At 49.1% G+C, this 17,207-nt stretch overlaps 1 protein-coding gene across 3 annotated transcripts in view; it reads left to right on the top strand.

The window, feature by feature from the left end:
* Window positions 1-413: 413 nt before the first annotated feature.
* The window catches only part of adcyap1r1b (adenylate cyclase activating polypeptide 1b (pituitary) receptor type I), a 25,611-nt gene continuing 8,817 nt past the window's right edge, over window positions 414-17,207 (top strand). For 2 of the 3 annotated variants that reach the window (XM_035648425.2, XM_035648426.2), the window contains exons 1-5: window positions 414-767; window positions 8,225-8,299; window positions 15,191-15,293; window positions 15,915-16,028; window positions 16,764-16,867. In XM_035648425.2, the coding sequence (XP_035504318.2) occupies window positions 8,246-8,299; window positions 15,191-15,293; window positions 15,915-16,028; window positions 16,764-16,867 (375 nt within the window). In that variant the 5' untranslated portion in view covers window positions 414-767; window positions 8,225-8,245. Of the gene's footprint in view, window positions 768-5,264; window positions 5,507-8,224; window positions 8,300-15,190; window positions 15,294-15,914; window positions 16,029-16,763; window positions 16,868-17,207 lie in introns of those variants that run through there. The other variant, XM_035648427.2, reaches the window with a different exon arrangement.

Here is a 17,207-nt window from a genome sequence, read left to right as displayed (position 1 = left end):
ATGACCTATGAACTACGGGTAGAAAAAAGGCAGAAGCCCTGAGCACCCCCCCCCCCCCCCCTCCATGGTCATGACCTTTGAGTTCAAGAGGGTTCAGGTTTCCTCTTCATTAGAGGATCCAAGAATTTTTTTTAAGATCAACACACACACACAATCTGGTGAAACGTATCATTGACCTCTGGACCACACACACACACACACACACACACACACCACTTCCGTCTCATTTCCTCTGTTGAATCTGGTTTGACCGGATTATTTTAACATTTCATTCACATCATGTATCGTGACAAAATGGGTTTGCGCATGTGTGAGCGTCTGTGTGTGGATGAGAGAGAGAGAGAGAGGGAGGGGGGAGAGAGAGAGAGAGAGAGGGAGGGAGGGGGGGGGGGGGCAGTAGTTGAAATGCTCGGTGCATTCTTGTGTTGAGACGAAGCGAGCAACATCCTTGGGGCAGCGGAGTCGCAGACTTCACAATATTCCACCAGCGGAGGAAACTGCCGCATCCTGCGGGAACAGCCCGCAGCTCACGCAGTGTCCCGCAGCTCACGGTCCCGCGTGCGTGTCGGGTGGAAGTTGCGCTGCCGGGAGCCACCGGACCGGGGAGTGTTGCACCTTCTCGGCCCCGCGAGAGGAGGGTTTGATTCCGCCCCCCCACCACCACCACCACCTCCACCCCCCCGCGCGCCCCCTGCGGGCTCCATCTCCCGCAGCTCGGAGGATCCTGCACCGCGCGCAGGAGTTGTTGCGTCTCCGGACACGAAGTGGTAAGAAGATTCCAGTCAGTGATCGATGAATCAGAAATTGCAGGTTGCGCGTCGCGTTGCGCGCGGTCAGGCCGGTGGATGGAGACCGTCGCGATCACGCACGCCGCCGCGGATCTTGCGGCGAGGACCGAGGCTCCCGCTTCCATCAGCGCGCAGCTCTCTGCGCAATCACCGCAAACGGACCAACGTTGAGCCTCGACAGGGACGTTTTGTAGGAGACGATGAGAAACACATATATATGTATATATACTGTATATATATGTGTATATATATATACTGTATATATATACATATATATGTATATATATATACTGTATATATATACATATATATGTGTGTGTGTATATATACACACACATATATATGTATATATAGTGTATATATGTACACACACACATATATACGTGTGTGTATATATATATATATATATATATATATATATATATATATATATATATATACACACACACGTATATATGTGTGTGTGTGTACATGTACATGCATGGGGAGGTTCGAAGTGTGTTTTAGGCGGATACTGAATCATGACGGAGTGATGACACCTCATCATATTTTAATGCAATGCACAGTTTCCTTATCATTACATCACTAACACACACACACACACACACACACACATACACACACACACACACACACACACACACACACACACACACACATCTTGCTGTTCCGCGATTGATGTAATTTAGTAGTTTTGAGGCTCTCGGGCCTTCGGGGGTAAAACAAAAGAAGAAGAAGAAGAAGCTGTGAGTGACCTTGTAAAAAGAATCCGACTGTCATGGAATCACAAGTGCTGCTTTCTGTCCCCCCCTCCTCCCCCTCCCCCTCCCCCTCCTCCTTCTCCCCCCCCCCCCTCCTCCTCCTCCCCCTCCTCCTCCTCTTCCTCCTCCTGCTCCCCCTCCTCCTCCCCCCCTCCCCCTCCTCCTCCTCCTGCTCCTCCTCCCCCTCCTCCTCCTGCTCCTCCTCCCCCTCCTCCTCCTCCTCCTCCTCCTCCTCCTCCCCCTCCTCCTCCTCCTCCTGCTCCTCCTCCCCCTCCTCCTCCTCCTCCCCCTCCTCCTCCTCCTCCTCCTCCTCCCCCTCCTCCTCCTCCTGCTCCTCCTCCCCCTCCTCCTCCTCCCCCTCCTCCTCCACCTCCCCCTCCTCCTCCACCTCCCCCTCCTCCTCCTCCTCCTCCTCCTCCTGCCTGTGTGGAGAAGGTTTGGGAGGCTGCTCAATCACAGCCACACTTCACTCAGCTCTCAGCTGTTGTGTGTGGGCTTCCTCCTCCCAGTGCCTCTCACTGCTTCATGTGCATGACTGACTGACTGACAGACAGGAAGGTGTGTGTGTGTGTGTGTGTGTGTGTGTGTGTGTGTGTGTGCGTGCGTGTCTTTGGTAACTCATATCTCCTCAGTTTGATCGGTCCGTTGGTGCTGAGACCTTTGTTGACGTGTCCGACTGCTCAGCTGCAGGTTCATTCATAGAAGAGTTGTGATGGACTGAGAGTCTCATCCGCCACGAGCCCTGACTCCAGGCCAGACGGCCGCTGAGGAGGAAAACTGCGATGAGATCTATAGGGCGGCAAACCAACGATTATTTTCATTATCGATTCATCTGACGATTATTGTCCCGATTCATCCATCAGTCGTTTGGTTCATAAAATGGGGGTTTCCCAAAACCACCAAGACGATGTTTTGTTTCGTCCACACACCAACGATGTTCAGTTCACTGTCACAGACGAGCAAAGAAACCAGAACATGTTCACAATAAAGAAGCTGAAATTAGAGAATTTGGACTTTTTCCCCCATAAAAACTACTTGAACCGATTAATTGATTATCAAAATAGCAGGCGATTAATTTAGTAGTCGATTAGTAATCAGTTCACTTTTGCAGCTCTAGTGAGATCAGTGCTTGGACTCGCTGTGGGAGATGTTTCTCCAATCCTGTCACCTTCATGTGAGAGCACGTGTGTGTGTGTGTGTGTGTGTGTGCTTTTGTAATTGTAACAGATCACATCTGGCGAACTGCACGATCCTGTTCATACCAGCACATCTGCAGCACTCGTCAGTGACGTGTCGCTGCTAAAAGCCCAGAGACGAATCCTTCGGAGTGGACGAGCTCCTCCCGGCTCCTTCACATCATCTCAGCGACGGGGACATTTTAAATGGGCCGATTGGCCTCGTGGTGTCGTCTGGCCCGAGCAGAGAGAGGGAGGGAGGGAGGACGTCAGGCCTCAGCTCTGTAACACACCCAGTGTCATGAGCTGCTCGATGTCACATCGCGGAGACGCGCGGACGAACGCTGAGTCGCTCTTCATTTCCTCAAGAATCCCCCTCAAGGTTTAGATAAAAAAAAAACATTTCCTCAGGATCTGATACAGTTTATATTGTTACGTGATGCTTATTCGTTGCTGTCATGCGGCCGCAACGGATAAATGATGCGAGATGCGTCGTACGGTGGCCGTGAAGGGCAAATCACAGTGACGAACAGGAAAACACGACAAGGAATCAAGAAACATAACGGTAAATAACCAAAACACAAATGGCAAAACAGAAAAACCAAACGGCAAAAGAAAAAAATCGAACGGCAAAACAGAAAATCACAAAACACAACGGCAGTAATGTCGACCGGAAGAGGAAGCATCAACACAGCGTCTCTGCTTCACCCGGTGTCACTGTGTTGTCCATCGTGACCACATCGTACAAACATGCACAGAGTCGGTTGTAAAACAGCTTTCGCGGCCCCGAGGCCGCTGACGTCAACCGACGGTAAACGGAGGCAGGGGTCGTTCGTGTAACGAACCTGGACTCCACTAAATGAAACCAGATCTGAGATGTGTGAGTCAAAAGAGCAGTCTGTTGTTCACAAGAAGCATCTGCCTCGCAAAAAAACAATGACTGGGAAAAGGCTGATTTTCATACAAGCTGGAAAAGGTCACGAAGAGTTTATCAGCGTTGGTTCAAAAGTGTCTATAAATGGAGATGATGTCGTTACTGGTTCCCGGGTGGGACGAGTCCAATAATGAGGAAACCCCCCCCCCCCCCCCCCCCCCGAAAAACGTACTGGAGTTACGTCCACGAGTCAAACAAATCATGACGTCTGCTTTCAGAAACTCAACCAGACGTCGGTGCAACGGATGAAAACTGAGGGTTGAATTGTTTGGGGAAGGACGAGCAGCAGAACGTGGGAGTAAAGAAAAGGTGGAGAGGGGATCCGGGGCCTCTGGGCTCGGGACAGCTCAGAATCACAGAGCCTATCCCGGCTGACGTTGGGCTAGCTGTCGGTCCTGTGTCCCGTGTTCCGTGTTCAGCCCTGGCTCTTGATCGTCATCTGCCCCTGCGAGGTGTCGGCCTCGTGGTTGTCGTATCGGTCTCTCGTACCCCGGAGTCGTGGGTCGCGACCCGGCCGGGGCAGTAAGACCACAACAACAACAACGAAAGCCCCGAAGCCTGGAACCCTGTTGCGTTCCCCCGCCGGCCGTCACCAAATTGCAAAATTTCTTTGTCACACCTGTGCGTATTTACACTTGGATTTTCCCCGTTCGAATGTCGGATGATAGAAACAGAAACCCGGACCCTGTAGCTCATCGGCGAGGACACAAAAAGTCTGTCACTGTGTCGCCCCGCGTGAAGAACAGGGACGGATCACGAGCTGATGTAGCGGCGGTGTTGTGGAACACATTCCCGATGCGCTCGCGGAGCAGGAAGTAAACGGGCCGAGCGTCGCGGCGCAGGAGAACCGGGCGTGCACGTCGTTCGAGCCTCTTTTGTCTTTTCGGAAAAGCAGAAACGTCCATATTCAAAATTTCCACTCGCGAACGCATCAGACGGACATTTTTGTGTCTGACTCGTAGACTGAACATGAAAATGGACGTGGTCCGCGGGTGCGGAAGAAGAAGCCAGTGTTTCTGGAGCCTGTGTTCTCTGTCTTGACCAGCAGGGGGCGACTCCACTGGTTGCTTGAGAGGCTACACCCCAAAATCTTGGTCAATCCTCTCACCGGTTGACGTTCGCAGTGGACGGTTTCGGTGACATCACCTTGTGATTTCTGTTTGAACCGTTATTGGATGAGTTTGATCCTCGATGACGAACCAGACGCGACCCAGCTGTTCCACTGCTCCCGAGGCCGGTTCAACTTTTTCCTTATATCTTTCTCTGAAGCGTGCGTTCTGTGGCCGCGCGGCTCCCCAGTGGATTGTGGGAAAAAACGGGACATAATGGGAGCGAGAAACCAGGACAGTTTCTCTCTCTCTCTCTCTCTAATATGTGCACCTCCCCCCCAAAAGAAAATAATGAAGACTAAGTCGTGTCTGTGTATATTAATTCCTCCCATAGTTCCTCGGGGTTAAATATAGACGCGAGCGACTTACAAGTGGATGTTCTGTGGGAGTTCGACGAGTCCTGCGCCGTCGCATGATGAAGGAGGATTCTGGAGATTGTCTTCTTCTTCTTCTTCTTCTGTTCTTTTGTGAGGCGCGTGTTCGACGTCGATGACGAGGAGTCGCGCTGGTTGAAGGGGGGGCAGGGGGGGGGGTGAGCTGCTGCAGCTGTCAGAGCCTGACGGGACACGTCCCGGGGGACAGAGCGCCCCCCGGTGTCCCACCAAGACAAACACCTCACGATCCCTCTCTCCTTCAACGTCCCCCGTCCGTCTCCGTCCGTCTCCGTCCGTCTCCGTCCGTCTCCCTCCGTCTCCGTCCGTCTCCTCCCGTCTCTCTGCTCTCCGGCTGCTTGTCTCAGGTGAGTGATTGTTAAATAGAAACTCTCGCCTCTACTTGCCCGCCCGAGAGCAATCGTGTCTCTTGACACAAACTTGAAGAGAGAGATTTTTTTCTTTCAGCTACTTCTTCTTCTTTTTCTTCATTCGCTCCTCTCGGGTGCAACTTTACTCTGAGGCCGATGGAGGCCGGTGTCCGAAATGTGCGTGTGTGCGTGTGTGTGTGTGTGTTTTCTTTAATTATGTGTGCGGAGCTTCAAAACGCGACACTCTCTTGGGCTGACAGTGTTGAACATGAAAGCCGCTGAGACTCATTAAGCCACTGATTACAGCCCAGGGGAGGAGAGTCCTGAGCAGCTGCTGCCGCTAACACACACACACACACACACACACACACAGAGACACACACACACACAGAGACACACACACACACACACAGAGACACACACACACACACACACACACACACACACACAGAGACACACACACACACACACACACACACACAGATACACACACACACTCACACACACACAGATACACACACACACACACACAGAGAGACACACACACACACACACACACACACACACACACACACACACACACACACAGACACACACACACACACACACACACACAGATACACACACACACTCACACACACACAGATACACACACACACACACAGAGAGACACACACACACACACACACACACACACACACACAGAGACACACACACACAGACAGACACACAGATACACACACACACTCACACACACACACACAGATACACACACACACACACACAGAGAGACACACACACACACACACACACACACACACAGAGACACACACACACAGACAGACACACAGATACACACTATAAACTAAGGGTTTGCAAAGCTCAGATCTTCTTTCTTAAATTAAGACGGTGCAATAAGACGTGGCTTTTTTATTGTTTTACAAGAGAAATCGGAGACAGTGTGTGTGTGTGTGTGTGTGTGTGTATCTCTGTGTGTGTGTGTGTGTGTGTGTGTGTGTATGTCTCCGCCCACAGGCGTTGCCCTAATCAGCTCGATTGGTAAAAGATAATATAAATAGCACATTATTTTCAAACTCACAGGAGGTCATGGATGGACACGTGCACACGGGACAGTTTCCCCGCCCTGGGACACGCAACGTAGCTTCAGAGCTAACACGCCATGCTACCGTGTGCGTTCATGTGATTCGATCGGCTCGCTTCCTGCTTTCTCAACTTCTGACGGAGCGAAGAGCAACGGACCCACAATGCAGTTGGGGTGGGGCGCGTTTCTATGAAACCTTCCAGTAACGTGTGAGAACTCCTTCACAGTTCACCTGTTCTTCACACACACACACATACGACGCCCAGTGTGGCCGGCTGAGATACCATCAGTGGTTTGTGAAAAGAGAAGAAGAAGAATTAATGGCGGTTTGTGTTCGGCCACTCAGCGGGAAAGCTTTTCAGTCGACCTGGGGGCCTTGGCAGAGCTGCAGACTCACATTCATGTTGTCGTGTCGTGCTTTGTCATTTGTGTGTGTGTGTGTGTGTGTGTGTTTGTGCCACACACTCCATCAAAATACGAATGAAGGGTTGTGTTGTGTTGCTGCGTTCACACTCACATTAAGACGCGTTTTTCCTCTGAAAGTCAAGACTGTTGTCACGTCGTGCGACGTTCGATGTACAGTAGAGAGCAGGCGTCGGAGCGGGGGGGGGGGATCCGGGTCCCACGTGGTCCAGTCGGGATCCAGACTCAGCAGCCCTCTCAGCTGTTGCTCCTGACGACGGGGCAGGCAGGACAGGAGGGGGCGGGGCCTGTCGCTGGCGGAGGAGGAAACACCGAGCTGCCAACTTCTCCCTGTGGGACGAGGCCCGAGCGCTCGGTCCTGCCACTTGGCTCCGCTCGTGCATCAAACCCCCTCCGGGTCCTGCAGTCAGGCTGCGTGTGTGTGTGTGTGTGTGTGAGGACACACAAAGATACGTGCACACGGTTGCATGGTAACAGACGCAACGTGACGCGCTCTGTGTGTTTGTAACGCCGGGCGGCTGATGGGCGAAGTGTATCTCTGTAACGGTTTCCTACAGTTGCTGTGAGTGGAAGTGAAATGAAAGGCATCAGTGGAGTATTCTTTTTCTGATTTCAAACTGCTTTTTCATTTAAATTCAGATATTAGACGGCCTGTATTTCTTCAGCAGGATTGTCAAATGCAAGAAATATCACAAACTACTTTATGGGGGAGTCATAATCATAATTCCAGGAATCTCTGTGTATGTATTTTGTTGGCCTTAATCAAAAAACGTTCATTCCATCTATTCCAAACTTGGCCGGTGGGACCCAAAGAAGTGCGAATTTGGATGCACAAAACGTTGAATATTAATATATTATTAATAAACAGACGAACAGTGCTCTGCAGCGGGGGGGGGGCTGGGGGGGCTGGGACTCATGTTTCCATCAAATTTTGCAGAATCGCACGAGAAATCTTCCATCCATCCATCGTCGACCACTTTATCCATTTAAGGGTCACTAATATATCATGAACTAAAATACTCGAGGAGGGGAACTAGTTGCACGTGTCACGTGTTCACTTTGAGGCAGGTCCAGATGCTAACGGAGCGTTTTTCCACAACTTCAGACACGACGCTCTTCGGTGTGAAGTGTTGCGTCGTCGACTACTCGCCTCGTAACATCCAACTCCTTCTGCTTCTCTTCTCATCCAGGTGGAGCAGACAAAACTCAAAATGTCCGCCGCTAACGTCGGCCAGCTGGTCCTCGCCATCCTCCTCTTCACCACGGTAAGATGATTCCAATAGTTAGTTCTCATTGTCTTTGTCGGTCCGTGACGCAGGCGGAGCTGCAGGTGAATGAATGAATTCAGGCGAGATCTTCCTGCACTCGCACGGCGATTCACGCTCGTCGAAGGGAGCGAGTGTCGGCATCAATAATTCACCGATGAGGCGCGAGGCGGGAAACGACAGATGAGGACGCAGCCTCGTCTTTTATTCATCGTTTATTCAACGTTATTCCTGTCGGTTGAATCTGGGAGGAGGGAGATCATCCTTGTTACCACACGCCTCCTCTCCTGTCTCCTTGTCTCCTCATCTCCTCCCCTCCTCTCCTCTCTTCGTCTCCTTCTCTCATCTCCTCACCTCTCCTCTCGTCTGGTCTACTCTCCCTTCCTCTCATCTGCTCCTTTCCTCTCCTATCTTCCTCTCCTCCTCTCGTCTCTTGTCTCTTCTTCTCGTCTCCTCCTCTCGTCTCTGTCGTCTCTTCTTCTCGTCTCTTCTTCTCGTCTCCTCTCCTCTCGTCTCTCGTCTCTCGTCTCCTCTCCTCTCCTCTCGTCTCTCGTCTCTCCTCTCCTCTCCTCTCCTCTCGTCTCTGTCGTCTCTTCTTCTCGTCTCTTCTTCTCGTCTCCTCCTCTCGTCTCTCGTCTCTCGTCTCGTCTCTCCTCTCCTCTCGTCTCTCGTCTCGTCTCTCGTCTCCTCTCTCGTCTCTCATCTCTCGTCTATATATATAAATATTAGAGCCTGACGGATTTTAGGGAGTAAAAAAATTCTGCTTACAATAAACATGCTGGTATATATATTAAAAGGAAAAAGGTGTCGTTATCAAACCCTTGTGACAAAGAAATGTGACTGAGGCTTGATATTTTACAGTTTAACCATAAACTTTAAAATAAATAACTCTAAATAAAAAGAAAAAACAAAATACAACCAGATCATGAATTGAGAAAATAATATATCTTTTTTAAATGTAAATATAAATGTACATGTTTTTTCCACTGTTAACTCTGTAAAATCAAAGTTTTCATATCGGCAAACAAAAACGCAGATAGCGATATAATATCAGCCGATATATTTTCGGCCAACAGATAATATGGGCTTATATGTATATTCGTACAAATAGATCAGAATCAGAAATTCGATATTAATCCTTACAGTTGCTCCAAGAATATAAATATATTATACGGACCTAAAATTACAATAAATAGAAATATAAATTGAAAATAATAAGAGTGTGAACTTGTGTGTGTGTGTGTGTGTGTGTGTGTGTGTGTGTGTGTGTGTTCTATGTTGAGGTTACACGGAAGGTTCGGCGATAACATGTGGTGCATGAAAATGTGGTTATGCAGCTGCATCAAAATGACACACACACACACACACACAGTCTGACCTGATTAGAGACAATGAAGTGATCGAGTGCCGACAGATAAGATGCTAATTCACAGCAGAGGAAGAGAAACTGTAAAACTCCCTCTCTGCCACAGACCGTCCTGGACTCTCTCACGGTCCGTCGTCCATCGTCCATTGTCCATCGTCCGTCGTCCGTCGTCTGTCGTCTGTCGTCTGTCGTCCATCGTCTGTCGTCCGTCGTCCGTCGCCTGTCGCCTGTCGTCTGTCGCCTGTCGTCCATCGTCCATCGTCCGTCGCCTGTCGTCCGTCGTCCGTCGTCCGTCGTCCGTCGTCTGTCGTCTGTCCTCAGTCGTCTGTCCTCAGTCGCCTGTCGTCCGTCGCCTGTCGTCAGCTGTCGTCAGCTGTCGTCTGTCGTCTGTCGTCTGTCGTCTGTCGTCTGTCGTCCGTCGTCCGTCGTCTGTCGTCTGTCGCCCGTCGCCTGTCGTCCGTCGCCTGTCGTCCGTCACCTGTCGTCTGTCGTCTGTCGTCTGTCGTCTGTCGTCCTTCGTCCGTCGTCCGTCGTCTGTCGTCTGTCGTCTGTCGTCTGTCGTCCGTCACCTGTCGTCTGTCGTCCGTCGTCCGTCGCCTGTCGTCCGTCACCTGTCGTCCGTCACCTGTCGTCTGTCGTCCGTCGTCCGTCGTCTGTCGTCTGTCGTCTGTCGTCTGTCGTCCGTCACCTGTCGTCTGTCGTCCGTCGTCCGTCGTCCGTCGTCCGTCGCCTGTCGTCCGTCGTCCGTCGCCTGTCGTCCGTCGCCCGTCGTCCGTCGTCCGTCGCCCGTCGTCCGTCGCCCGTCGTCCGTCGTCCGTCGCCTGTCGTCCGTCGCCTGTCGTCCGTCGCCTGTCGTCCGTCGTCCGTCGTCCGTCGTCCGTCGTCCGTCGCCCGTCGTCCGTCGCCTGTCGTCCGTCGCCTGTTGCCTGTCGTCCGTCGTCTGTCGTCCGTCGTCCGTCGTCCGTCGCCTGTCGTCCGTCGCCTGTTGCCTGTCGTCCGTCGCCTGTCGTCCGTCGCCTGTTGCCTGTCGTCCGTCGTCTGTCGTCCGTCGTCCGTCGTCCGTCGTCCGTCGTCCGTCGCCTGTCGTCGGTCGTCTGTCGGGATTGAGGAGGTCGAAAGAGCGGTCGAGTCTCTGGAACATGAAACAATGAATCACCGGTGCTGCAGGTTTTAAAACCATACTGATGCTTTTAATACTTGAATCAATGCACTCACCTTTGTGCAGCTCGCCGCTAAATCTCAAACGCACAAACGTGAAACGTATCGGTGGCGTCGCATGTATGACATAATTAAATGATTTAACACTGCACAGATCATTTGACTGTAAAGTCACTGACTAATGTTTCTATTGAGAGAAATTAGTCTCAAAATGGTGAAAAATGTTTATCACATGATCCACAAGCGATAAGACAAGAGTTACGAATGCGTACAATCGTTTGTGCGTAGCTTTGGGTAGTGTTCAAATCCACTGTAAAACTGTTTTACAAACGCCCACAAACTGAATTAATATTCATATTTTACTCACCAATGTTTTTGCTTCAACGTCGCAGATGTAGTAAAGTTCGCTTTCAAACAGCTTCCTGTGGGAATAAATTTATAAAGAGTGTGGAGTTTTGAGTCTCCAAAAATCTTAACAAACATGTGCTGTGTTTAAGGGCTGGTGGAAAACTGGGACATCCAAGCTTTCGGTGAATTTGTGTGTAATTCCAAAGTGGGAAAGAAGCTTTTCTAAATAGTCAGAAGAGCTCATCACCTGTCTATTAGAACACATTCAATGTAAAATAAATGTAAATATGAATATATGGTAAATAAACATCTGTATGGATGTGCAATACCTTTCAACGGAGTGGTTTTACTTTCCTTACCTTGAAGACACATAGTCCACATGTACACATGTATTTATTTAAATCCCCAGTGTGTCATTTTGTAATTTTCTGGCGGCCTCTGGTGGTAAAGTTGCAAACAGCGACCGACTGAGCGACCGACAGGGGACACTTTATGTTGGCGCACCGCCGATTCCATTTCCTGTTTCCGTCAGCGTCTGAAAGTTCAACGTCAACGCGAAGTATTCTGGAGCGTTTAGTTCAACGACCGTATTCAACAGGACGTAGAAACATGGAGACTCACACGGAGGACGGTCCACCTCATGAACTATATTTAACATATATATATGAACACAGATTTATGGACAATATATTACATTTCTGTGAATAAGTGCTTCTAAATTTTACACACTTTAGCTTTAAATTGGGGGTTTTCTTCCGTATAAATCTTAAACACAAGCCCTGTAAAGCTACTAGATATTTTAATGTGAGTTGTTTGTCTTTTTTACAAGCAGGCGCTGATGTGATCTCCTTTCATGCTTTACTTGTTTTTAGTGGCCCACTAAAAACCAATTGCACCTTGAGGTGTAAGTGAGCTGTTTTATCCCGTTTCCATTACACACTAAACCCCACAAATCTATCTGCAAGTGGATTATAACATCAGCTTCTCCTTTAATTAAAAAACAACTTTACTCCATCTCAGTGGAAATAATAATAAGCTTATTTTAAATATTTAATGTGCCATGATAAAATAATAATTTTAAAAAAGCAATGAGAGAAGTGGAGCTTGGCCTCACAAGTAAATAACAGAATTAACAAGCTCAATTAGTAAATTCACACAGTGGGAACACACGGCTGCTAGGCAACAGCAACACGGAGGCTGATATTAACGTTACTGCTGTGAGGCTAAGAGTTTATCAAGCTAGCACGACGACAGAGAACAAAGATGAGGCCAATGTAAACAGCTCAAATTACAATATTATCATGCAATTAGAAAATATTCTCGTGGATTTCGTCCTTTTTTGAAAACCCGTATGGACGCGTTATCGCCGTTAACACGACATAATCTGAATCCGTCATTTGTATCAGCGTTAATTTGTGCGTTCTGGCCAATCGGGAGCAGCAGAAGAATAAACTCTTACAATGTTTACAAGTTATTAAAGTTGCAACACCTAACGCTTCCGGAATTTCCCAGTTTGGGATCATTACAGTTTATCTATATTATTCATCTTTATTAGCAAACGATAGTCTGTTCACTCAACAAGCTCGTTTGAAGTAACATAAATGAATTTTGATTCCGACCCTCACCTTCCCTTTAGCTTTGTTTTGGTCTGCACCAACTTCCTGGCTCTTCAACTAATAGCCAACTTCCTGACTTCCTGGCTCTTTAGCTAATAGCTGACATTCTGACTTCCTGGCTCTTCAGCTAATAGCTAACTTTCTGACTTCCTGGCTCTTTAGCTAATAGCTAACTTTCTGACTTCCTGGCTCTTCAGCTAATAGCTAACTTTCTGACTTCCTGGCTCTTTAGCTAATAGCTAACTTTCTGACTTCCTGGCTCTTCAGCTAATAGCTAACATTCTGACTTCCTGGCTCTTCAGCTAATAGCTAACTTTCTTCACCAGCTCTCGGCTAACTTTGTTTGTCTGCTGTTTGTTCAGGTCCAGATGAACCGAAACAACAAGGCGATCCGAGACATTCACGTGACGTTGCGTACGGCTTTTCGCTGAAAATTGTGTAATATTTCCTGGCGCCTCAGATCAAGTTCGCTACATATTTCCTCCTATGAACCCGTAGGGCTACCGAATGAGGCCCTCCGTCAGATTCTGAATATTTCCAAAGTTACGTCCACTCAAAATGTTTTCACGAAAAAAAAATTAGCACTGGTCTTCTGCGGGAAGATGACGTCACAGGTGTCAATCCAAAAGGCGATAAGAAAATGTGTTCGCGTGCAGACAACATTAACTCGTATATCAAGACGCGTCCACCCGTTCACGACTTGTTCTAACATTATAGATTATCATTCATTCGCCCTTCAGGTGGAAAATAATGAACTGAAAGACACTGAAAACTTCTTTTCCATTGGATCAGTTGCTGATGCTACATGTATAGCGATTTCTTACTTCCCAACCCCTTCACGGTGTCTAACCAATGTGTTGAGGGCGGACGGAACAACAGTCACGGTGATTTATTCGTCCTCTGCTCCTCTGTACGACTCCGTCACGTCGTCCGTCTTTAGTTTTACTGCGTCGCACCTCCTGCGTCTGAGCCGCCGCAGTAATGGAGCTGTTGCCGTGGGCGCGGCACATAAATCATCCGGCGATCTCTGAGGACAAGGACAGAGAGTGTGTGTGTGTGTGTGTGTGTGTGGACACTTGTTCCACACAATGGCCCCAAAACTACCGAGCCTCTATTGCTCCAGTAAATCTTCAGTGTATGAAGCAGCCGCCGCCGCCGCCGCCGCCGCCGCCGCCGCCGTCAGCGTGTGCACAGTCAACTGCTCCCCTGCGTCGCCTCGTAAAGCCGTGACGCGGCGTCTGGCCGACTGACGCCATCTACGTAGCAGATGACCCACACCTCCGTCACGCCCCCTCCCCTTCCTCCCGCCAGCATCGGCCACGAGAGACCGGAGACTCTCATTGGTTTCTCATTATAGGTATCTACAATTCAATGTTATTATACGTGATGGAGTTCTGCAACTCAATTCAACATACCTCGAATTAACGTCGGAATGGCGTCGTAGATAATTTATGACTAGTCAGAGTTAAATTGTCGATAGCTGACACTCCGCACACACAAACGGTGAAAGTAGTTTGAATCTCACGAGTCACAATGTAATCACAAATTTTGACGAGTCAAAACAAAATGAAAAGAGATTGAGAGAATTCTTACGAGTGATAACGAAAGTACAGTCAGTCGAACAGACGTTGTTGATTTCTGTCATGTTAGTAGTTGGATTATCCATAATCCAGCTCCTGCTGAACGAGCCTCTGTGTGTGACTGGGGGCTGGAGCTGGAATATTCCCCCTCCCCAGACTACAGCCAGGTTTATAATCTGGAGAGGCCCACATGAAACCACCAGGACAGAAAAGAAGCAACGCATGATCTCTAACACTGATGTTTCTCCGATTCTGAAATTTGTAATTGTACTTTATCGATTACTTTAATACTAAATCCAGTATATTAATCCCCCAGAGTTCCCTTATTTATGAAAAACACAAGGGGGAAGTTTCTGGACTAGAAGAGAATATAAAAACCAGATGAGCCCACTTTAACCCCGGCTACAGGTTGGTGTGGGGGCAGGGGGTGGTTGATGTGTGTGTGTGTGTGTGTGTGTGTGTGTGTGTGTGTGTGTGTGTGTGTGTCCGGTCCGGTCCGGTGCACGACTGAGAACCTTGTTGTCATTAGAGTATCAGCCCCCTCCTCGGGTCGGAGAGGAAGAGCCAGCAGCTCTGAGCGAAAGGCTTCGTTTAATTGGCTGAGTGTTTTCAAAAAAAGATCCCCCCCCCCCCCCCCCCCCCCCCCCCCCCCCCCCACACACACACACACACACACACACACACAACACACACACACACGGTGGTGTGAAGCTAATGAGGCGGGCTCATCCATTTTAACTCCAGGTCTGATGTAATCTCTCTCTCTGTGTGTGTGTGTGTGTGCGCGTGTGTGTGTGTGTGTGTGTGTGTGTGTGCGCTGCAGGTTCGGAGCCAGCAGGTCCCCACCAACTGTGTGATCAAGAGGGAGCAGGAGAAGTGCATGGAGATGATGGCCTCGGACGACCCTGGGAACGATCCGGAATATGGTACGTAATTTATGAGTGTGTGTGTGTGTGTGTGTGTGTCGGTTCCTCCCTCTTTCTAGCCACAGCGTGTTGTCTAAACCGTTCAAACAGAAGCCAATTAAGAGAATGAACAGGAGATAACGAGAACTCTTCTTCGCGGCCGACTCGCCGGCGAGCAGCAGATCATCATCATCATCACCATCACCATCATCACCATGATGATGATGGTGATGATGATGATGATGATGGTGATGATGGTGATGCAGAAAATGGAGGTTGATCTGGGAGACAGTGAGTGACAGGCGTCTCTGATTAGATGACGGACGAAGGGGAGATCAGACCGACAGACGGCAAAAAGCGTAGAAGAGCGATCGTCAAACGTAAAATGTTGTCTTTAGTCTCTCTCTCTCTGTCTTTATTATTCCTAAAATTAAAACCTGTAGCAACAAAAACCAAGTGGACAGGTTGTGGGTTAGTAACACGTGGCAGACATGCCATTAGTTTATTTGTCAAATTACATTTTATATCCGTTGGCGTACGAACGTCTCAGCGACCCGTGATTCTGATGCGACGGCAAACACGTCGGAACCCGTTTCGTTCCCCGGCCAGTGAGCGAGACGCTGGTGTTGCTTGTGTCCGCAGGTTGCCCGTGGATGTGGGACAACCTGACGTGTTGGCAGCCGGCGAAGATCGGCGAGGTGGTGGAGGTCAACTGTCCCGAACTCTTCTCTCAGTTCATGAGCGAAGAAGACTACGGTCGGTTTGTCAACGGCTCCTCATTCTCAGTCACAGTCTCCGTCAGCTTCGCAGCGACGGGTGTTTTTAAACCTTGGAGTGAACGGCATCGGTGTTATGTGTCTGTATGCAGTTTGAGACGCCCGTCGGCTGTAAAGATGGACGACATGTCTCCACTTCCTCCCACGCTTTTTGCAGCAAATGATGTCATCAGTGTCTGCAGGGTGTCGAGGTCCCGCCCCGCCCCCCCCCCCCCCGACCAATCACGAGGACAACAACAAAGCTTGAATATAGCGTGTACGGGCGCGGCCATCTTGGAGCCTGCGCAGCACGCGTCGAGGTCCCGCCCACACACGTTCGACTAATACTGAGCTGTCAATCATGACGTCCCAAACAAACATCCGTGTGATAAGAACGACCTCACACGACACAAAACATCTCCATGTCCCATCTGCATACATGGAGGGGGCGGGGCTTATCACCTGTACTGCAGCCAGCCACCAGGGGGCGACCATGATGATTTGGCCTCACTTTTGGGGAGCTGCCATGTCGTCCATCTTTATTTACAGTCTACCGTTAATGTTTTTTCAGTGACTGTCACTATAGAAATGTAATACATCAATGAGAAATGAAGGAAATTGGATCCAAAACACCAGTTTATTATATATATGTTTGTTTAACGTTTCCTTATGATTCTCTAGCGTCAGTCAGTCGCGCTTCTCTTCCAGTCGTTGACCGTGCGTTGTTCGTCCACAGAGCTGGGGAAGTTGAGTCGCAACTGCTCTGAGTTCGGCTGGTCGGAGACCTTCCCCCACTACATCGAGGCCTGTCTGTACGAGGAGGGAAACAGCAGCCACCCGGTGAGTACGGCACAATACGATCAGTTTACATCCACCACGTGAGTCCAGACTCAGATAGTGGAAACTCTGAAGTGTATTTTGTCATAATGAGCATGTGAATTTTGAATTATGGCCCAAAACATGTTTTTGAGATCAAATTGACCTCGGTCCAGGGAGACGTTTGCGCCAGAAATTATTTTGTTCCTGCCGCATCGTGTTCACAAGACTGGGATTAATGTACCAAAAATTTGCCTCTAGTAAAAAATATATATATATATATATATATGAGTAAATGTTGGATTACAAGTTTGCATTGGTGTTAATGTAAATATCAATCTACACATTTGAGACATTTTCAACA

This window comes from Scophthalmus maximus, chromosome 13, assembly GCF_022379125.1.
Source record: "Scophthalmus maximus strain ysfricsl-2021 chromosome 13, ASM2237912v1, whole genome shotgun sequence".
Taxonomy (NCBI): domain Eukaryota; kingdom Metazoa; phylum Chordata; class Actinopteri; order Pleuronectiformes; family Scophthalmidae; genus Scophthalmus; species Scophthalmus maximus.
The sequence above is the reverse complement of the archived record's forward strand: the minus strand, read 5'-3'. Positions and strand labels throughout refer to the sequence as shown.